Raw genomic sequence first — 23483 nt, forward strand, 5'->3', positions numbered from 1 at the left:
TCCCTTAGTTAGTAAACGCAATAACTTTTGCGTAAACCAATCAAATTACACTTATTGTGATTTTTTTTACCAAGCATATGTAGCAGAAAACAGATTGGCCAAAAATGTTAAAATATTTTGATTTTTACTTTTTTTTGGGGGGGGGAATTTCATATAAAAAAATGTGAAAAATATTGTTATTTTTGCAAAATTGACGCTCTTTTTTTGTTTATAGTGCATGATCAAAAATTTGCACAGGTGATCAAATACCACCAAAAGAAAGCTCTGTTTGTGGGAAAAAAAGGACATCAAATTAGTTTAGGTACAGCGTCGCACGTTAAAATCACGCAGTGCCGAATCGCAAAATAGGCCCTGGTCAGGAAGGGGGTAAAATCTTCAGGGGCTTAAGTGGTTAAAGACTCGACTTCATTTCCCTTCTTTTTAGTTTTACAGTAAAAAAGGTTTAACACCTTACAACAAATCCCCTTCACATGGTGGTGATCCAAAGGTAACATTTAAAGTTTGTCCCAGCTTGGCACTATAAATTCACATGTAAAAAATGTGTTTTGTATGAATGAGGCAAAGTCAAAGGTTCTCTGGCTATAATCTCTGCAGTTCGAAAGTGCGATTGTGGAAAATACCACATTATGACCATTAGGTGGTGGTGAGGATCATACTTATATCTTCTGATACTCTGCACCATCCAGTGGCCATAATGCCGTATCTCTGAACTTTTTAGATTTATTGACATGTTATTATTTCAGCAGTTTTCTATGAGAGAACTATCATTGTGTTATTAGAGGATAGTAGGTCAGAGGTGACACCATATTTATGGGCCAAATATAAACTCAATACGGGAAATATAAATAGAATGGACTCTTACCGATCCCACTTTAAGCCCAAAATCGTGAGTTATTCCAGAGAAGTCTGCAGCATCGGTGAAAGGGGTTCTGATGCCAAGTTTAGGTAACTCTTCCTTTAGGTTTATTTTGGAGGTAATATTAAATTTGGGTACAGAAAGTTCAATGGTCCTGTGAAGTAAAAAAAAAAAGACAATGAAGCTTATTATGAGAACTGGAAAATAGTAATAGCTGCAACAATTATTGGGATAAAAAGGACAACTTCAACCACCTTCTCTATCCACCTCTACTGAAGCTTAGACACCCTTATATCTATTGATCCGGAAAAAATTGTAGATCCATACATGACCTGACAGTATATAAAAAACAGGACAATTTATCATTAAACATCCAGTGAGAGTGTTATAAACTGAATGGATTATTTAGGTAAGCCCTCACCCTAAAATTGTTACTGATACATCAATGGCTAGCCACATGCATTAGAATCTGATTGTACAACCTCTGCACAATCTTCTATAGATTTCATGTCCAGTTTTAGGTTTAATTTTTCCACTTCCAGGCACTGTACAGGAATTGGACTTTAATAATAACTATGTACAAAAACAAGCCATTCAATCTATTACCAATTTATAACTTTCCATGCAACATTTTTGGTAGATCTAAAAGAGATTATATAATTACATTGTAACATGCATGTCCAGCTTTAGGCTGCATTCACATGTCAGCTTATAATCGCGGGCAGAACCGCCGCGGTTCCGCCCGCGATTCGGAGATTTATTGCAAATCGCGGGACGCCTAGCGTTGCCCGTTGATTTGCAATAGCCCCCCAAACGCCGAGCGATGTTGCCGCGATTTACGCCCGCCGAATCGCGGCAACATCGCGCAAACAAAATCGCGGGACGCAATACGCTCCAAAGGAGCTCTTGTACTTTTTTGGAGCGTATTGCGTCCCGCGATTTTGTTTGCGCGATGTTGCCGCGATTCGGCGGGCATAAATCGCGGCAACATCGCTTGTTCTGCCCGCGATTATAAGCTGACATGTGAATGCAGCCTTAATGAAGAAACCTGTCAAAATAATAAAACCACGAGGGCTGTAGTTTCCGATCTCTATTTCTGACAGTGCCAGTTGCCTGAGCGTCTTAATGATCAGTGTTGGGGGTAACTAGTTACAATGTAACGGATTACAGTGTACGTTACTTTTTTTGGTAACGTAGTAATGTAACGAGTTACATTTGTAAGATCGGTAACTACATTACTTTACACGGCTTGAGGAACGCGCTTTCCTGCGTTACTCAAGCCGCGCGATCATCATACAATCAGGGTAGCTTTATTGCCTATATAATAAAACAATTTTCATAGCTTCAGCCTCCCACTCCTGCTTTTACTACCCAGAGCCTTAAATAAGTTAGGTTCCCTGGGCCCCATCTGCTCAAAAGAGGGTCCCAGGAGGCAAACTTTTTTTCCTTTTTCGGTCCACGTAGGTATCTATCATGATGTGCCGCGTCGCATGAACTGCTGCACATTATAGTTCCGGCTGGGCGCTGGCCGCCCACTGCCTATGCTCTGTGGCTCTGCCCTCCTCATCGGCTGAGTGATTCTCCGCTCCCTCCGCAGCTGCCGTGGGCGTGGACTCGGAGTGAGGGAGAAGAAGTTTCTGTGAGGTGGGTGGCTGTCTGAGACTGAGAGGGTGCAGAGATCACCAGCAATCCCAGTGGCGGGTGACGGACCTGGCGGTGCAAGCGGCAGTCACACAGTGACAGACTGAGACAACTAAGGAAGGTAAAGTCCGCAGACTGAGACTCCCAACGAGGAGACTCGGGGAGGAGGAGGCGAGAGGACCCAATGAGGAGACGCGGGGAGGAGGAGGCGGGAGGACGCAACGAGGAGACGCGGGGAGGAGGAGGCGGGAGGACTCGAGGAGAAGACGCCCGCCACTGCAGGTAAGTGCACTGGTGGTCAATCTGGGGGCACACTGACTGTGGTCACTCTGGCATTGAAAGGGGGCACACTGTGGTCAATCTGGGGGCACATTGACTGTGGTCACTCTGGCATTGAAAGGGGACACGCTGTGGTCAATTTGGGGGCACACTGACTGTGGTCACTCTGGCATTGAAAGGGGGCACACTGGGGGGCGTCGCGAGGGTGTGAGGACGCATCTCGTGTGAGCTCCTGCTTCCCTGAGTCCAGCACTTGACCTGCAGCGGCCGACTCTCGATCACTTACCTGCCAGCGATGCCACCGAAGAAGCGACCATCCTCCCAACCTCCCGGAGGGCTTTCCACTCGCTCCACGGACCTCCGCGACCTCTTCTCAGCGACTCCTCGGAACTGCCGCGAGGCGGCCAAGATGGCGGCGCCCTGCTCCTCGCCGATCTCCACGCTGCTCCCAGGACCGACTTCCTCCTCAGGAGTGCCGCTGTCTCAGGTACAGGGATGCAGCCCCAACCCCTTCTTACCATATGCTGCAGTATCACCCCATTCTACTGACTCTGGGGACACTGAGGAGGACTGGGACTGGAAGGCCCACATTAAGGCCTTGCCAACTAGGACTGAGATTGTTCATCTGATTACCACTACAGTGGAGCAATCGGTTACTCAGGCTTTAGAGGGGCTGCGGGCGGACACTGAGGCCTTAGGTCACAGGGTGGACTCTCTGGAAAACGGCCAAGACGATGTTTTGCATTCCCTATCCTCCCTTCAAGAGACTGCCTTTACACATGACACTGTCCTTAATACGCTGATGGACCAGCTTGATGATTATGAGAACAGAGACAGGCGCCAGAACATCCGTATTAGGGACCTCCCTGAAGCCACCAGAGCTCCTGACCTGATCCCCTCTGTCCAGGGCATCTTTCGCCAGATTTTGGGAAACAGAGCCCCAGACGTCATAGATATTGACAGAGCGCACAGGGCCTTACTCCCCCAGCCGCAGGATGGGGAGCCGCCCCGGGATGTTATTTGTAAGCTCCATAAATATGCTTTGAAGGAAGACATTATGAAAGCTGCTAGACCTATGGCTGTGATTGACTTTGATGGCGCCCAACTTTCTCTGTTTCCTGACCTGTCTCGTCGGACACTCATGCAACAGCGCTCCCTGCGCCCTCTGTTGGAAACCCTGCGCTCTCATCAAGTGGTGTATCGCTGGGGCTTTCCCTTCTGCCTTACTGCTTCTAGGAATGGCAAATCGGCTGTTCTCCGCACCAAGAATGACCTTCAACGCTTTTGTGCTGCCCTGGATGTCCCCTTGACGGATTTCCCTGAATGGAGGCTGCAGAGCGATATCCCCTTGCCGCAACGTCCTGAACGGTGGCATCAGGTCACCCCGCAGAAAGGGAAGCATTGCAGAGGCTCGCAGCGAGGTTTTGCCCGGGCCTCCCAGCAAGATTAACCCTTATCTACCTCCGTTGGGGTCTTGACGGACGGGCGCTGCCTTTTGCTGCTAAGGGGGGCTCGGACATGTCCCTATGCCATTACGGTGGTATTTGCACTGTTTTATTGCCCTTTTTCTGACTCATGTTTTGTTGGTTTACATGCGGGGCGTTCCCCATTGCGGTCTGGGGCAGGCCCAGGGTTCTTCAGGGCCGTGGGCCTCCTCCAGCCCAGCTGCAGGTCATGATTACTCAGTTATTACTGTTGTGGGCTCGGAGATGCATTGCTCCTCTCACTGGTGGTTCAGTCACTACCCCACAGTAGGTGGCCCGTGGGTTTGGGTGATTCCGTGTCCTCGAGGGTTTTTAAGGTTAGTTGCAGTAGCCTCTTTTCTGTGGCTACGGGGACGCATCCTCTTGGGATGTTTCCCCATAGTGGGGGCGGTTTTTGTTTCCTCTTCTCTCTTCTTTGTTTTCCGCTTCTTTTCTTACGCTCTCTCTTCCTGTCCTTCTCTGTGTCACCTTTCTTCCCCTCTCTCTCCTCCCCTTTCCTTCCCCTCTCCTCCTTGGTGGTTTGGCCGGGGGGTCTGGGTCCCACGGTGGGTGTGCGGAGCAATGTGTCTTGGAGATCCTTTCATTTGCCATGTTTCCCGGGACCATGTTTTCGGGTTATTCGGTACCTATGTGTTTTCTTAGCTTTCCTACTGATATACTATGTCTGATGTGCTACGTGTGACCTTGTACAATGTGCGGGGGCTTTGTTCTCCCAATAAGCGGGGACGGATGTGGCAGGAACTGCGTCACTTGCGTCCTGATGTGCTTTATCTGCAGGAGACGCACTTCACTGCCTCCTCCACTCCCCGCTTACCTACCCAGATGTTTTCCCAGTGGTATCATAGCGTGTCTCCAATTGCCAAAGCCAGAGGGGTTGCCATAGCTATACACAAACAGTGTCCTTTTGTGCTTACTGATTCCCTCACAGACCCCGAGGGGCATTTTCTTTTTTTGAAGGTTACGGTCCATGGCCACGCATATACACTTGCTACTGTTTATGCCCTAAACTCCAGGACAGTCTCCTTTTTGTCCTCCACTCTCACTAAACTGAAGGGATTCCGGGAGGGTATAGTTGTTCTTGGGGGGGATTTTAATGTGGTTCTTGACCCCACCCTGGACTCCTCCTCAGGCTGCTCTCCCCTCTCTTTTCGGGCTCAGAAGCACCTCCGGCAGTTGTTCAGGGCCCTGCATTTGGTGGACTGCTGGAGGATCCTCAATCCAGGGGTCAGGGACTACAGTTATTACTCCAAGGTTCACGACATGTATTCCAGGTTGGATTTGCTTATGGTGGATCAGTTCCATTTGGATTCTGTCTGTGCCGCTTCGATTGGGTCTATCACCCTCTCTGATCACTCCCCGGTCTCCTTATCATTCGTGCCCCCCGGTGCTCACCGTGTGACCCGGTCGTGGCGCCTTAACGAAAACCTCCTGGATGATCCCTCTATTTTGGGACAGGTTACTGAGGCGGTGCGCTCTTACTTCGAGCTTAACTCCTCGTCAGAGGTCTCACCGTCAGCCGTTTGGGAGGGCCATAAGGCTGTGATCAGGGGGGTTCTTATTTCACATGGCTCACGGTTGAAGCAGCAACGACAACAGGAGATCTCTGATTTGCTGGACCGGATCCACTATTTGGAAATCAAACATAAGCGTGCTTGGCCCCGGAGGATGCTCGTTCTCTGGAGGAGCTGAGGGGCACCTTGACGTCTTGTTTGGATAGGCGGGCCCGGGACAAGTTGCGTTTCTGAGTTCACCGTTTTTACGAACATAGGAACAAATGTGGTCGTCTTTTGGCCCGTATGCTGCATAAACGCTCTGAGGCCCGTCATGTCCATGCCTTGGAGACTCCGGAGAGGAAGGTGGTTAGTTCCCCACGGATCGCCAACTGCTTCCAACGATTTTATGAATCTCTGTACCGTCTCCCGCCGTCGGGGGGGGGGGGGGGTGTCGATTGCTCGACATCCGTGATTATGTGTTGGACTTCGGACTCCCCAGGCTCCCTGATGGGGTCCTGGCGGAGCTGGAAGCTCCTATTTCCGAGGACGAGGTGAGCAGGGTGGTATCTGGTTTGCCCGCTGGCAAGAGTTCGGGCCCGGACGGTTTCACAAATCACTATTATAAGGCCCTGCTCCCTGTCCTTGGTGCCTAGATGTGCACCTACTTTAATGCGGTGTCGGATGATCGGCCCCTCCCCCCAGAGGTGTTGATGGCCCATATCGTTGTGCTCCCTAAACCGGGCAAGGACCCCCAGCAGTGTGCCAGCTATAGGCCCATCTCTCTCCTCAATACTGACACCAAGATTTTGGCCAAGATTATGGCGCTTCGCCTCCAGGACCATGTTGCGGCCTTGATTCACCCTGACCAGGCGGGCTTCATGCCCCTTCGGGAGGCCCGCGACAACACTGTCCGGGCTCTCCATGTTCTTCACTGGGCGCAACACGGACCGATGCTTGCTTGGTCCTCTCCTTGGATGTGGAGAAGGCCTTCGACCGGGTGGCCTGGCCATACCTGATGGAGGTTCTCCGATCCCTGGGGCTTGGGGCTCGCATGCTGGGGTGGATCTTGGCTCTTTATCATGGCCCGAGTGCCAGGGTTAGGGTGAACGGGTTGCTGTCGGATCCCTTCCCTATTTTTAATGGTACCCGACAGGGGTGCCCCTTGTCACCCCTTCTCTTCGCCCTGGTCCTGGAACCCTTTCTGAGAAGAGTGAGGGCGACCTCGGACATAGCTGGCGTCACGGTGGGTTCTACGGAACACAAGTTATCGGCTTATGCCGATGACCTGCTGTTTTATCTTTCCTGACCGCAGCTCTCTCTCCCAGTGCTGGTGCGTGAGTTGGACTTGTTTGGCAGACTTTCCAACTTCAAGATTAATTATGACAAGTCTGAGTTGTTACCTATTCACGTACCCCCGCATATGTCTCACTGCGACGAACATTCGGCTTTAGATGGCGGGAGGACTACCTCCCTTATCTTGGAGTGAACATCTCTCCCGACTTGAAAATCCTGTATGACAAAAACTTCGGGGACTTGCTGGCATGCATTCATCTTGACTTGGAATCTTGGGCGTCCCACTCCATTACGTTGTTTGGCCGCATCAACGTTCTTAAAATGACTATTCTCCCTCGGTTGATATATTTATTTAACACGGTCCCTATGCATCTACCTGTATCCTTCTTCAAGCGCTTGCGTAGGGCTTTCTTGAAGTTTGTCTGGCGGGACAAGAGCCCCCGCTTGGCATACTCTATCCTTCGGAGGACGAAGACCGACGGTGGCGTAGGTCTTCCAGACGTCGCTTTGTATTACAACGCGATGGCCTTGGTTCGCATGCTGAACTGGGCACACGACGTTCAGACTAAACCCTGGGTCCCCTTAGAGAAAACACTGTCGGGACAGGATCTAGCTGGGGCTCCGTGGATTCCGGCGGGTGAGCGCGGGCTTTCAGTCTGGACATCGCCCCTGACAAAGGCCACACTTCGTATATGGGATGGCCTTAATGTATCTGGCGACTTGTCCTCGGGCGTGTCCCCTCTGACCCCCCTGGGTGGGATTCCCTGGTTCTCCCCGGGTGAGGATGTCCGTTTCTTCCGCTCCTGGAGTGCGGACGGCAAGCTGTACTGCGGTAAGTTCGCTCCTACGGGCAGCTTGTTACCCTTGGCGACTCTTCGGCGATTTTCCGATGTCCGATTGGCGTTACAGACAACTGACTGTCTTTTTTTTGCTACACTCCCGACTGCTCCCCGCCCGATTACTAGCCTCTCGCCCTTTGAGAAATGGTTTGTAGATCCCCCAGCCTCCCGCCATCTATTGTCGCATATGTATAAGTTGCTTCTGAGTGGGGTTTCCTCCTCGCCCCCTTACTATGTGAGGGAATGGGAGAGAGAGCTGGGGGTGGAATTTTCTCCTCCGCAATTGTCTCGAATCTTCCGTCTGACTCATGTCTCCTCCATTAGTACCAGGATCCAGGAGTCAGCCTATAAGTTTGTGGCTCGATGGTATAGGACCCCTGCTAAACTGGCCCGGATTTTTCCTGGTTCGGATCCCCATTGTTGGAGGGGCTGTGGACAGGTGGGTACCTTCCTCCATATCTGGTGGGAGTGCCCTCTGCTGCAGCCCTTTTGGGACGCTATCCATCGCTGGGTGTCCAAATTGTCACTCACGCCTACTGCTCGCACTCCCCTACAATATCTGTTCCATGACACACTCTCTTCGATCAAACGTTACAAACGTAGTGTTATGCCCTTCCTGCTGAACGCCGCCAAGTGCCTCATACTGAGGCACTGGCGAAGTTCTACCTGCCCCACACTTTCTGAATGGAAGAGAGAGGTTAATCTAGTGATGGAGGCGGAACGTCGGGTTCTGACCTCGCAGGGTAGGCAGGAACGCTTCAAGGATACTTGGACGGGGTGGATGTTCTACTCTGATGAGATTTCCGATGTGTAACAGTTGATTGTCACCGGATGCCGAGGCTCCTGGCCCGCATCCCCTTCGCTTGGGTCCCTACCCCCTTCCAGGCCCCCCCTTACCCTGTCCGCTCTCTTTCCCTCTTTCTATCTATACTGTTCTTTTCTACCTTTCTTGGCTTGCTCTCCCTCTCTTGCTTTTTCCAAAGGCCTCTTGTTGCTGTTATATGTACTATTCATTGTATTCTGGATGCCTGATTTTGGATGCCATTCCTCTGGATCTCCGTGATGTCTGACCGGCCTCCGACTCTCCCTATGGGAACCTTCCCGGATGGCGGTGTCAGACATAACGTACTGGGGGGGGGGGGGGGGGGGTTTGGGGTTTCTCTCTCTGTTTGATGTTTGGCCAAATGGGCACACTCTTTTATGACAGTTTGTTTGACTCCCTGTAGATGCATATGTATTTCTCATGGCATCCAGTTTGAAAGTTTTACCACTTGTGCCTTTTCTATGTCTCTCTTGGCTGCACTTTACTTACTCTTTTTTGCTGTTTTGCATATACTTGTACTATCTTGAAATTGTTAATTAAAGATTATTTAAAAAAAAAAAAAGAAAGGGGGCACACTGACTGTGGTCACTCTGGCATTGAAAGGGGGCACACTGTGGTCAATCTGAGGGCACACTGACTGTGGTCACTCTGGCATTGAAAGGGACACGCTGTGGTCAATCTGGGGGCACACTGACTGTGGTCACTCTGGCATTGAAAGGGGGCACACTGTGGTCAATCTGGGGGCACACTGACTGTGGTCACTCTGGCATTGAAAGGGGACACGCTGTGGTCAATCTGAGGGCGCACTGTGGTCACTCTGGCATTGAAAGGGGAAACGCTGTGGTCAATCTGGGGGCGCACTGTGGTCACTCTGGCATTGAAAGGGGGCACACTGTGGTCAATCTGGGGGCACACTGTGGTCACTCTGGCATTGAAAGGGGACCCGCTGTGGTCAATCTGGGGGCACACTGTGGTCACTATGGCATTGAAAGGGGGCACACTGTGGTCAATCTGGGGGCACACTGTGGTCACTTTGGCATTGAAAGGGGGCACACTGACTGTGGTCACTCTGGCATTGAAAGGGGACACACTGTGGTCAATCTGGGGGCACACTGTGGTCACTCTGGCATTGAAAGGGGGCACACTGTGGTCACTCTGGCATTGAAAGGGGGCACACGGACTGTGGTCACTCTGGCATTGAAAGAGGGCACACTGGTCAATCTGGGGGCACACTGACTGTGGTCACTCTGGCATTGAAAGGGGGCACGCTGTGGTCACTCTGGCATTGAAAGGGGGCACGCTGTGGTCACTCTGGCATTGAAAGGGGACACACTGTGGTCAATCTGGGGGCACACTGTGGTCACTCTGGCATTGAAAGGGGGCACACTGTGGTCACTCTGGCATTGAAAGGGGGCACACGGACTGTGGTCACTCTGGCATTGAAAGAGGGCACACTGGTCAATCTGGGGGCACACTGACTGTGGTCACTCTGGCATTGAAAGGGGGCACGCTGTGGTCACTCTGGCATTGAAAGGGGGCACGCTGTGGTCACTCTGGCATTGAAAGGGGGCACGCTATTGTCATATATATATATGAATAAAACAATAAATATTGTATTGTTTTTTTTTGTGCACTACAAATAAATATGCGCATTGGAATTTGTTCATATTTTTTTTCAAAAGTAAAGTAAAGTAATAAGTAGTGAAGTTACTTTTCAAATGCAGTAACTAGTAAAGTAATCTCATTACAATTTACAGAAGTAACTAGTTACATTTTTTGAGTAACTACCCCAACACTGTTAATGATCTAATGGCATCAAAACTAAAAGTTATGCCTGTGGGCAGCTTAGCTAAAAAATCTATTCTATAAACTATAAATCTTAATAATTTTGGCTACATGGCAGAGCACTGGAGCATCAAGAACACTTCAGAACCTGCACTTTGGACCTTGCCCTTGCCTTTCTACCTGCTGGCATTTTTTCTGCTTCCTACCTCCCCTTTGTTCTACCTTCTCCATGCTTGTGTCATATCCTGCCTGGCCTTGTTTAACCTTCTGCCTGCCTTTGTCCTGCCTCCCACCTGCCCTTGTCCCACATTCTGTCTGCCTATGTCATGCCTGCTGCCTGCCTTTGACCTGTCTCCTGCCTGTCCTTGTCTCACCTTCTGCCTGCCTATGTCATGCCTGCCTTTGACCTGCCTCCTGCCTGTCCTTGTCTCACCTTCTGCCTGCCTATGTCCTGCCTCCTGCCTGCCCTTGTTCAACCTCTTCCTGCCTTTATCCTGCTTCCTGCCTGCCCTTGTTCAAACTTCTGCCTGTCTGTGTCCTGCTTCCTGCATGCCCTTTGTCCACCTCCTGCCTATCTTTGTCCAGCCTCATGCCTGCCCTTTTTCAACCTTCTGCCTACCTTTGTCCTTCCTCTTGCTTGTCCTTGTTCAACCTTCTGCCTGCCTTTCTTCTTCCTCCTGTATTCTTTTTTTCCACCTCCTTCCTGGTTTTGTTCTCCTTCCTCTCTGACCTTGTCCAGCCTTCTATGTCATACCTGCTGCCTGCCTTTGACCTGCCTCCTACCTGCCCTTGTCCAAACCTTATGCCAGCCTATGTTATGCCTCCTGCCTGCCATTGTTCAACCTTTTACTTGCATCTCTCCTGCCTGTCCTTATTCCACCTCCTGCCTCCCTTTGACCTTCTTCCTGTCTGCCCTTTTCCCACCTCCTGCCTGCCCTTGTCCTGCCTACTGCCTACCATTTGGCTACTAGTCAGCATCACAGCACTGCTGGTCCCTGTCTTGGGCTTTCTTTCTCCTGTAAGCTAAAATGAGTATATACGTGATCCCATCCTTTTTTTGGGGGAAGACACAACCACAGCAATTTCCCTTTCCACTTTCAGCTGGCAAATGGCCCGTCAGAATATAGATACATGTAATGCAATAATATAATAATGATTTTACATTTGAATATACAGGTAAACTAGGTTTAGGGTTTTCTTCTCTTACGATTTTCTCCATGATGTCCTCCATCGTTGTATGGTCTCAGCAGACAATCCTTGCTCTACTTCATGGATCTTGCCTGAGTCGGCCATGGCGATAATCATGGATGCGTTATCCTTGTATGGAAGCTCCACCACTGTACAAGGAAGCTCTGTGTCACGGTAATTGTTGTACTGCCCTGTGCGATGCATCATTGGAACATCCACCATTGTGTTCTTATCTACATTGAACTTCCCGGTTCTTGTAAGAGCTGCATTAAAAGTATTCTGCCATTCTCCTAATAACATAAAACATGTATGAGTTTTAAACCCAATAAGATCTCTGGTTAATGGATAAAAAATTTCACACAATTATTAGATTTGATGCCAAATATAAAACATGTTTGGTGGCATAAAAACGAATGTCTTGAAAAAAAAAAAAAATGCAATATATCCCAACAATATATACACATTTCCCATGTTTTGTCTCCTTAATCTCTTGCTGACCAGCTACCGCACTTTCACAGGTCGGCTCTATTACGCAAAACGACGTACCTGTACGTCGCTTTGTGTAATAGACAGTGAGGGCAAGCGCGCACCGCTGGGGCCGTGCGCGCACTGATTGGCCAGAGGGGGAGCCAATTAGCGAGTCCAGCTGACGCGATGTCCGCTGGCCACCCTTGATCACTCCCCATAGAGACAGAATGTCAGTCTGCCTATGTAAGCAAGGCAGACCACCATTTTGTCAAGGATGAACACAGGGATCCTGTGTTCCTGCTATTTAGGAACACAGATCTCTATGTTCATCTAGTGAGTCCATCCCCTACACAGTCAGAAAGCACCCCCTAGGGACACACTTACCCCGTTGATGGCCCCTGGTGTTAACTCCTTCCCTGCCAGTGTCATTAGTACAGTAACAGTGCATGTTTTTAGCACTGATTACTGTAATAATGTCACTGGACCCCTCAAAAGTGTCAGTTAGGTATCCGATCTGTACGCCGCAATGTCGCCACTAAAGCTCACTGATCGCCACCATTACTAGTAAAAAAAAATAAAAAACACATAAATCTATCCCCTAGTTTTTGCACAAACCAACCAATATACACTTATTTGTATTTTTTTTAACCAAAAATATGTGGCAGAATACAAATTGGCCTAAAATTATGAAAAAATTAGATTTTTTAATTGTTTTTATTGGCTGTGTTTTATAGCAGAAAGTAAAAATATATATATATACTTTTTAGAATTGTCGCTCTTTTTTTGTTAATAGCACAAAAAATTGCAGAGGTGATCAAATACCACCAAAAAAAGGAAAAAAAGGACATCATTTTTATTTGGGTACAGCGTCGCACGACTGCGCAATTGTCAGTTAAAGTAACGCAGTGTCATATCGCAAAAAATGGCCTGGTCATTAAAGTGATTCATTAAACAAGCCAAAAGTTGGTAACAACTGGTTGCAACTTGGGATCAAGCAGGAGCATAGTTGAGGAACATGCCAAAGGTCTGCAATAAGTTGTAGTGAAGATACGGATGGCGGCAGAAGGAGCGACAAGTGCAAGATATTAGCTGGAGAGAGCTTAATAATCTGGCAAACAGGAAGTGCAAAGGAATGGCTTAAATAGGAAGTTCATGGGAGGAGCAAGGGGGATCAAGATTCAAGACAAACGAGATACAAGGCACGGTTGTGTTAAGAGATCAGGTAGGGAACTATCCAGTGGCTCAGAAAGAAGAGGCATTACCAGACACAGCCGAGGTCACAGGTTCAGACCTGGATCCTGACACCCGAGGTGATTGAGGAAATCCTTTGGTGCAGGGAAGCTGCCTACCTATCATATATCCTGACAGGGATGCAATTAACATAACATTGACACAAATTTGAACACAGAAAGTGTCAACCATTTTTGTCTCAAGGTTGTAGCACCATTAATCTACTCTATCCCAAGCAGTGTTTTCTGCCTTGTCCAGTTCAACATTCATGGACTACAGAACATCTCCTCCCTCCTTATCTCCATTAAATAAGGGAATGTGTTTTGCTATCGCTATCTAGCAGGGGAGAACCGGCAAAGCTGACAACCTTGGTAGCAACCTAAATGTAATTATTTACTCCAGATTCCAATGCCTTACCCTTAAACAGAACAAAGTTGACCAGGGCTAACTTAGTATCTGGAGGAAAATCTTTGATAAGTTCCTTAATTTTGCCTTCAGTTTTATTCTTCACATATTCATTTACTTCTTTTTTAGCCTCTTCTGGTTTATTGAAATTGGTCTTCCTAATTTCAGCATGGTAAAGATTTTTCAAATCATCTTCAAAGTTCTTCAGCAAGGTCAGTGTCTGCTGTACAAAAAGGGCATTGCCGATGTTCACTTGAAGGCTGCTTTTTGGTTCATTCAGCAGTTGGAGAAGAGTGGAATACGCCTGATGGACCTCACTTTCCATGCTATTCATGTTGTTCAGGCTCAAACCTTCCAAGATTTCCTGGTGGGTCTTTGATTGGGCGCCCAACAACAGCATGGAAAAAGCAGAAGAAATACTGAAAGGTGAGAAAACAACATTTTTGGATGGGGATTTGGAGGTCAGTTGCTTGAAGAAATTGAAGGCGAATTTAGTATTTCCTTTTACTGCCTCGTTTAGGACTTGGACTTTCTTTCCACATTCATGGGACTCTTCAGATTTGTGGCCATCTGAAGCAGTTATGACCGGGATGAGCAAAAGCAAAATTAGGAGGAACTTCATGTCTTCTCAGTATAGACGCTCACCTGCAGGTAATGACAATGTGTTAGCTGATTTTTTTGTTTTCAACCCTTGATAAAACTAAAGAAACATGGCATGAGACTGAGACAAACATCAACATGTAGGCATTAAAATGTACATACAGTAAAACCTTGGATTGAGAGTAACTTGGTTATGAGCGTGTTTTGCAAGACAAGCAAAATTTTTTAGCGCCATGTCACAACTGAGTATAAAAGAGGCGCCTCTAGGTGTAGCAATATGGTTACATTTAATGAAGGTTCAACATTTAGCAACTCACATGGTTGATGATTAAAACAGGCACATCTAAGTATGTAGGCATCTGGGGTAAAGCTGTCAACATAGGCCGTCCTCCATGCCACCATCGACGTCATCCCTTCCACACTGCGCTCTACGAGCACTTCAAGCCTCGCTTTCAGATCGCTCTACTGCAGGGTAGTCTTCCTGGTCACGATTACAGACTGACAGCGGTGATAGCCAGCAGTGCAGAGGATGGCCTATGTGGGCAGCTTTACCCCAGATGCCTGCATATTTAGATGTACCTGTTTTAACTATCATTGCTAACAATATTGCTGCACTTGGAGGTGCCCTCTTCTCTTTAATACTCTGTAGCCCCTGCTGGATTTTGCTTCTTATTCCCTTGTGGAGGTGCCATTTGTAAAAGGACATTTTATGGCTACAAAACCCATCACATTGCTCCAATCTTTGTATATGGACTATAAACTGAAGGATTTATGAATAAATGGTTGTGGAACTAATCATCTTAGTTTCCATTATTTCTTATGGGGAAATTTGCTTTGATATAAGAGTGCTTTGGATTACCAGCATGTTTCCGAAACAAATTATGCTCACTATCCAAGGTTTTACTTTATTATGTTTTCTTTTAGTATATGTGGTATTGCCAGGCTGCTTGACGGGTCTTGGACGGACAGCAACTGACTCTGCCATTCTAACTTTGAAGTTGACGGGAGCTGCCTTTTTCTCCCCCCCTTGCCACCTAGATTGGTCCTCTGTCATTCTTGATTTCTGTAGAATGTATTATTGTACGCTTGTAACTAATGTTGGCTGACTCGTATTCTATATCTATTGTATTCCATTTAGATTACTGTTCATGTTGTATTTTTCTACTTAAAAATTAATAAAAATAATTGAAAGTAAAAAGTGAAAAAACAGCGTTCACCAAAACTACCTCCTCCCACTCATTCACTGGATCTCCAATCACCACGATGAAAAAAAAAAAGTTAGGAATACACTGGTTAGGCCTATTCTACCTGATTAAAATTATCCTTCCTTTGATCAATTATTACACAACTGTATCATCTGTGGGCTGTTACTTTTAATGATTGTATGAAAATACTCACCTGTTCCTTGTGTTCTGCACATTACAACTGTGCCGCCACTTTCCAATATTTACACTGGTGGGCTAAATTCCCTTTGGTTTGATATTTAAACCCTGATAAACATCTGCCCGTGCTTCCTATTTCTAGTATGTTTTAGTCCATTTAACCTCATTCATCTTTTCTTCTGCTGGCCAATTTTTACACTGTTTTATCCTCAGCAGTATCTACATTCCTGTAGAAAAACATTTGCCTGTGCCTTGCGTCAGTTGTACACTTTGGTCCATTCTCCCTCATTAAAAATGTCTTGCTGCTGGCCAATTTTTACACTGTTTTACCCTCTGCAGTCTCTACATTCTTGTAAGAAGACATCAACCTAACCACTTTAGGACCAGGCCTTTTTCTGACATTTGTTTTTTACAAGTGAAAATCTGTATTTTTTTTTTTTACTAGAAAATGACTTAGAACCCCCATAGCATTATATATTTTTCTTTAGTAGAGACTTTAGAGAATAAAATGGCAATCCTTATTTTATTTTGCATGGTATTTGCGCAGCGGTCTTTCACATCAAATTTTTTGGGAAAAAATACACTTTAACCGCTTCCGGACCACCCACCGCCGATTTACTGTGGCAGGGCGGCCCTCCTGCGCAAAACGACGTGCGCCTGCAGTAATCAATTTTTTTTTTAAAAGGACAGCGTAAAAATAAAAAAATGAAAGGTAAAATAAATAAGAAAAGAAAAAAAACGTAAAGCTCCCCGTCCCTCCGAGCTCCCGCAGAAACGAATGCATACGCAAGTTGCGTCCACATATGTAAACGGTGTTCAAACCACACATGTGAGGTCATTTTAGCCCTAGACCTCCTCTGTAACTCTAAACTGGTAATCTGTAGAGATCTTTAAAGCGTCGCCTATGGAGATTTTTAAATACCAATGTTTTTCACTATTCCACGAGTGTGAGCAGTTTTGAAGCATTACATGTTAGGTTTCAATTTACTCGGCGTAACATTATCTTTCACATTGTAGAAAATGGCCAACTTTACTGTTTTCTTATTTTTTAATTTAAAAAAGTAAATTTTTTTCCAAACAAAATTTCATTTGTAAGACGCGCAAATATGGTGTGACATAAAGTATTGCAATGATCTCCATTTTGTTCTCTAGGGTCCCTGCTAATAAAAAATATATAATTTTTGGGGGTTCTAAGTAATTTTCAAGCAAAAAATATTAATTTTAACTTGTGAACAACAAGTGTCAGAAATAGGCCCGGTCCTTAAAGTGGAACTGCACTGCATCTGAGCACCACAAACCAAAAATGCTATTTAATTAATTTGTATTATTTAAAGCAATCTCCCCCCATCCATCCATGTCTCTGTGCTTTATTTTGCTGAGAAATCATTTTTTAAAAACGCCCCCTAGCATTTCTGGTTGTGACCATCTTGAGTAAGGGCAGATGATTTATGTAGCATTTACTTCCTGGAATCCACCTGCCCTTAGCTCAGGCATAGGCTAAGCTGAGAACCCTCCCTCCTCTCCTGAAGACTCCTGGGATGTATGACATAATTTGCCTAGGCATGGAAACCAGGAAGTAACTGAAGAAATGTAAAAAAAAAATGTAAAGAAAAGAAATATGATATTCTTTCCTATCTATTTACTAATGCCATCAGCATAAGGATTATAAATCTCCCATGCTGATTGAGAAAATGAAGTTCCACTTTAAGTGGTTAAAAAGCTCCATAGGCAACACTTTCAAAAATGTTGTTATATAATAGCAGGGAAGAGCACAATAATCTAGCAAACAGGAAGTGCAAAGGCATGGCTTAAATAGGAAGTTTATGGGAGGATCAAAGAGTCCAAGGTTCACAAGAAACGAGGTACAAGACAAGACCCAGATGACATCGCAGTGACGAAACGCGTAGAGCGGCAAAGCAGCGTCATACGTCACTTCCGGTTAGGTGGCTCCGGCCGGTGGAACGCGGAAGCACCGTGCGGCCGAACGCTGGAGATCCACTAAACAAGCTGACGGTGAACTTCCTAACAGTGAGTCGCTACTAATTTTTCCCTCAATGTTGTACTATACTACGCAATGGAAGCTCTCTTGGTCTTTTGTACACTGACTCCCTAGATGCAAGCGCAACGATATTTGCGGAACAACCAGCTCTTACAGGCATCAGGAGAAGGGAGACACAGTATACTAGAGTGAGAAGGGAGAGGCTATTGGTAAGTGCTTTACCCACGGTATTAGCACTCCTCACTCTCAGCACGCGCAACAGGCGTTTTTACTCTCTCACTTTACACTGTATACTGTTTTATAATATTCACCACGGATGTCAGTTTCCTCTGTAACAGGAGGCCACAATAAAGATTTTATTGTCAAATCACTCAATTGCACATAGCACTTTTTGCACTTGCCACCTATCAATAGTTGTTTACATCCGATGAGTGATACATAGATGGTACAATCCAATCGGCACTATGATAAAATATCATCTTTTATATCTGCACTAAATTGCACATTTATTTTGGTAAGCACGAAGCATTTTAACATTTTAAACATTTTATTTGCACAATATTTGTTTACCAATAAGCACTGTGCACTTTCACTTTGGATCACACACAACGAAGTAATTCGCTGTACAAGGTGGTAGCGCCCCATACCAACACCTCCCAACCCCTATATTTCTTTACCCTTGTGGTAAGTTGGAGGCAGCACAACCATCTGATCCCCACATTCTAAATTTAAACATTATTAGTTCAGTATTTGTGTTGCTATCCATAGCGCGGGTGCACCCCAATCTTTAATTGACAAGAAAAGATTGTCTAAGGAATCAGATAGGGAGCTGTTCAGCATCTCAGGTTACTAAGCAAGATGGAAGCAGGATTGACAAGAACGATATATTGGCAGGGAAGAGCACAATAATCCTGACAAACAGGAAGTGCAAAGGCATGGCTTAAATAGGAAGTTTATGGGAGGAGCAAAGAGTCAGAGGTTCACAAGAAACAAGGTACAAGACAAGATTGTCTAAGGAATCAGATAGGGAGCTGTCCAGCATCTCAAGTGACTCAGCAAGATGGAAGCAGGGTTGACAAGAGCGAAATATTGGCAGGGAAGAGCATAATAATCTGACAAACAGGAAGTGCAAAGGCATGGCTTAAATAGGAAGGTTCACAAGGTACAAGAGAAGATTGTCTAAGGAATCAGATTGGAAGCTGTTCAGCATCTTAAGTGTCCCAGTAAGAAGAGGTACTACCTGACAAAGCAGAGGTCCAGGGTTCAGATCCAATTCCTGATACCCCTACTCCATCCAGTTAGGGGGGGGGGGCACAGTTTTACATCTTTGCCCTGGGCACCTGCACTGCCAGCACCTTTAGCTGCTTATATTCACTTTCTCATGACTTGCCAGACAATCGGAGAAAGAGCAGAAGGATGCTTTGCCATTGGATAGATTCAGCCTCTTGATTTGTCCTGGTGACCATTGTAAAAATCCAACTTTTTGCAGTTGTCACCAGAACGGGATGGGAGGGAATATCTTCCGGTGGGGACACCTGACAGCTACGAAGGAGTTTCTCCTGACTTTGGAGAGTCCTCTAATTGTTTCTCTGAGACAAGTAGTAAAGAAATATCTAACAATGGGATACAAAAGAAAACATCTAAAGAAATCTTTGGCTATTTTCCAAAGAGATCCAAAATTAATAAAAGCAAAAAGGTAACAATACCCTGAACACCGTGTACATAGATTATTATCTCACTCACACATTCCAATAATAATATATTCAATGAAAAGAGTGCAATTGCTTGAGAAAGGTCCCATTAGACTTAGACCATCACCACCCCTCACCAGTACCAACCTGACGAGCCTTCTGCAGAGACAGATCCTTCACAACTGCAGAGCCAGAGTCAGAAACAAATCCTATTTATATATTTTTGGTGCCAAAAGATTTCCCTGGCAACTCCGCCCCATGATTAAAAATTACATTTGCACAACATTGGATTGGGCAACAAACTTGATATTCATATATTATAATTCCTTTACTCATCCCTGTTCCAGAAATAATTTCCATTTGGCCCAGTTTCTATTACCTTGTGTTCCTTGCGTGTTTATAATGTCGTGATAAAATAATAGGTCAGGTTCATGAAAATTTAAAAATATGTATGCATGACTTCACTTGTCGACTTTACAAAAAGATGATACTGGAACAACCTGTTTTTCCCAGGATACTGGGAATATCTTATTGTGCAATGTGGACAGGTAAACTCTATATTCTATATTAGTGAGATGTTTGGGATGGTCCAAACTGATAAGATGTTCCAAGATAACAGAAATCAATGTCTCTTGTAATAAATTATGATCTAAATGTATGAATTTTTAGATGAGTGATTTAATATGTAAAATTGTTATGTATAGGATGGTCCTATACGGCAAATGTTCAGGATTGGATCTTAAAAGCCTCCTGTTTGGTATACCTGCCAGTGGCGTAGCACCCAGGGCAAGGCAAATATTGTTCCCCCCTAACCCATTGACCACTCCAGTGGCTAGAGACAGTGGTGAGATGGGTGTCAGCACACAGGCAGTGAGAGTAAGGCTCCATGTACACGGGACGTTGTTAAAAGTCCCTTTGAATGCTGGAATTTTTAGGACGTTTGAAACGTCTGTTCGGTCGCGTTTGTACCCGCGTTTAGCAGAATTTGCGGGCGTTTGCGTTTAGAAGCGTTCCTAGAGGTCAAAAAAATGATTCCCCTTTTAAAATGGAAAAACGCGAACGCTAAACGCGGGTCATCGCGTTCAGACGCGTTCAGACGCGTTCGGACGCGTTTGTGCATTTGAAACGCCGGGAAACACACGTTCGAACGCAAATAATTGCGTTCTAAAAACAGTCCCTGAACGCAACTGCCTGCAAATGACTGTAAACGACCTGGTGTACATGGACAGATAAGATAAAATGTAGATGGGTTCAGGGGCTTCTGAAAAAAACACCCAACTGCTCCTAAACGGCCATTTCCAGCGTCCCGTGTACATGGAGCCTAAAGGTGATGCCGAGTTTCTAACCCTGAAGAGAATCTTCAAGCGGGAACATTTAATATATCTTCACTTCAGTGGCAGGGTGAAGCAGCGGCCTTGCCGCATTCTAAAGTCAGTTGTCCTCAAGATTGTGCATAGTTACTAGTTGGAATATCCCACTCATCCCTTCTCCTATCCAAGTTCTAAATAAAACCACAAAAACAACATCCCCAGGATTGATTATTGACTGAGCCAAGAACTTTCATTGCTTTTTATCTGCTGTCATTTGCTAAGGGTAACCCAGGGGAATCCAGAAAGTGTAATTCTCAGCAGTCCTCTAGGGGGCAGTGCTACAATTGTAAGAGACAATGCAATGTAGCAGCCTGAGGTGTAGAATAATGTATTGGAGGAAGGGAGGTATTGTATGGGATCTGGTATTGTAATTGGATTGGGTGTCCCAATGTGCTTTTCTAGTTCAGACTTCAATGAGGTCTGTGAGAGGAAAGGATAACGTCACTTACAGGGCTGCGGATAGCATTGTGTCAGGTGTGATGAACATGCAAGTGGACTTAGGCTATTTAATGGATCGGATATCTCAGCTCCAGGCCTACTGAAGAAGCCCACTAGGAGGGTGTAATAGGTCTAGGAGGGAGGAACCGAGTCACGTCACCACCGCAATCACATCCATAATGGTGAGCTGGCAAGAAGGTCTCATCGAGTGGTCAGAGGGCCCAGCTGGAAGCCATGAGATGGAAGGTCTCATTGAGGGGTTAGAGGGCCCAGCTGGAAGCCATGAGACGGAAGGTCTCATTGAGGGGTCAGAGGGCCCAGCTAGAAGCCATGAGATGGAAGGTCTCATCGAGGGGTCAGAGGGCCCAGCTGGAAGCCATGAGATAGAAGTTCTCATTGAGGGGTCAGAGGGCCCAGCTGGAAGCCATGAGACGGAAGGTCTCATCGAGGGGTTAGAGGGCCCAGCTGGAAGCCATGAGATGGAAGGGCTCATTGAAGAGTTAGAGGGCCCAGCTAGAAGCCATGAGACAGAAGGTCTCATTGAGGGGTCTGAGGGCCCAGCTAGAAGCCATGAGATGGAAGGTCTCATCGAGGGGTCAGAGGGCCCAGCTGGAAGCCATGAGATAGAAGTTCTCATTGAGGGGTCAGAGGGCCCAGCTGGAAGCCATGAGACGGAAGGTCTCATCGAGGGGTTAGAGGGCCCAGCTGGAAGCCATGAGATGGAAGGGCTCATTGAAGAGTTAGAGGGCCCAGCTAGAAGCCATGAGACAGAAGGTCTCATTGAGGGGTCTGAGGGCCCAGCTAGAAGCCATGAGATGGAAGGTCTCATCGAGGGGTCAGAGGGCCCAGCTGGAAGCCATGAGATAGAAGTTCTCATTGAGGGGTCAGAGGGCCCAGCTGGAAGCCATGAGATGGAAGGTCTCATCGAGGGGTTAGAGGGCCCAGCTGGAAGCCATGAGATGGAAGGGCTCATTGAAGAGTTAGAGGGCCCAGCTAGAAGCCATGAGACAGAAGGTCTCATTGAGGGGTCAGAGGGCCCAGCTAGAATCCATGAGATGGAAGGTCTCATTGAGGGGTTAGAGGGCCTAGCTGGAAGCCATGAGACGGAATGGCTCATTGAGGGGTCAGAGGGCCCAGCTAGAAGCCATAAGATGGAAGGTCTCATCGAGGGGTCAGAGGGCCCAGCTGGAAGCCATGGGATAGAAGGTCTCATCAAAGGGTCAGAGGGCCCAGCTAGAAGCCATGAGACGGAAGGTCTCATCGAGGGGTCAGAGGGCCCAGCTGGAAGCCATGAGACAGAAGGTCTCATTGAGGGGTCAGAGGGCCTAGCTAGAAGCCATGAGACAGAGGTCTCATTGAGGGGTCAGAGAGCCCAGCTAGAAGCCATGAGATGGAAGTTCTCATCGAGGGGTCAGAGGGCCCAGCTGGAAGCCATTAGACAGAAGGGCTCATTGAGGGGTCAGACGGCCCAGCTAGAAGCCATGAGATGGAAAGTCTCATTGAGGGGTCAGAGGGACCAGCTGGAAGCCATGAGACAGAAGGGCTCATTGAGGGATCAGAGGGCCCAGCTGGAAGCCATGAGACGGAGTCAGCATGATTATATAAGAAATGTGGGACTGCATGTACTGAGTACATATCTGTGCGAGGGAGACCTGGATATAAATCGGTATCTCATCAATGGATGCATTTGTTTCATTCTCTCCTCTCGATCACCAAGCTTACATTGTGTCCTCTAATCATCTTATAACCTCCATGCTTGTGAACTTATACACTAACATTAGGAGCAGTGGAACTGCACACATTGTGATTGAACCTGTGTGAGGGAGACCAAGATTCTATCGGATTACTATGACTATAGATACATCTGTTTTTGAGTGTCTCCTCTGGACCACAGAGTTTATATTGCTGTTCCTGTCTTTTTCATGCTACTTTAGGTATTATCATCATAACCAACAATATTCCATTTTTTTTTTTTCAAATTCATGAGAGGTTGTTCCACATTTGGGTTCCAGTCAGATCTTATCTGGCAAATTCCTCCAATTGTTTTTCTTGGTTGACAATATATATATACATTTATTTTACACTTTAACACATTCAATTTTTCATATTCAGGGATGAGCCAAGGGCAGGCCTAGTGCTTTAATTTGTCTAGTGTGTGGTTGTTTTCTATGTTATTTTAATAATTTACAACTAAAGGTTTATCACTCACACATGTGGAC

The 23483-nt window shown here is 46.5% G+C and overlaps 1 protein-coding gene across 1 annotated transcript in view; it reads right to left on the bottom strand.

The window, feature by feature from the left end:
* Positions 1 to 19708, bottom strand: part of LOC309569515 (serine protease inhibitor A6-like) — a 30856-nt gene extending 11148 nt beyond the window's left edge. The window contains exons 1-4 of the mRNA XM_082275381.1: positions 19604 to 19708; positions 13797 to 14429; positions 11701 to 11971; positions 863 to 1010 (exon numbers count right to left, since the gene is read on the bottom strand). Of these exons, the coding sequence (XP_082131507.1) occupies positions 863 to 1010; positions 11701 to 11971; positions 13797 to 14406 (1029 nt within the window). The 5' untranslated portion in view covers positions 14407 to 14429; positions 19604 to 19708. The remainder of the gene's footprint in view (positions 1 to 862; positions 1011 to 11700; positions 11972 to 13796; positions 14430 to 19603) is intronic.
* Positions 19709 to 23483: the final 3775 nt, after the last annotated feature.

The sequence above is a fragment of the Pelophylax lessonae genome, assembly GCF_965119305.1.
Source record: "Pelophylax lessonae genome assembly, chromosome: 13".
NCBI classification, from domain to species: Eukaryota; Metazoa; Chordata; class Amphibia; order Anura; family Ranidae; genus Pelophylax; species Pelophylax lessonae.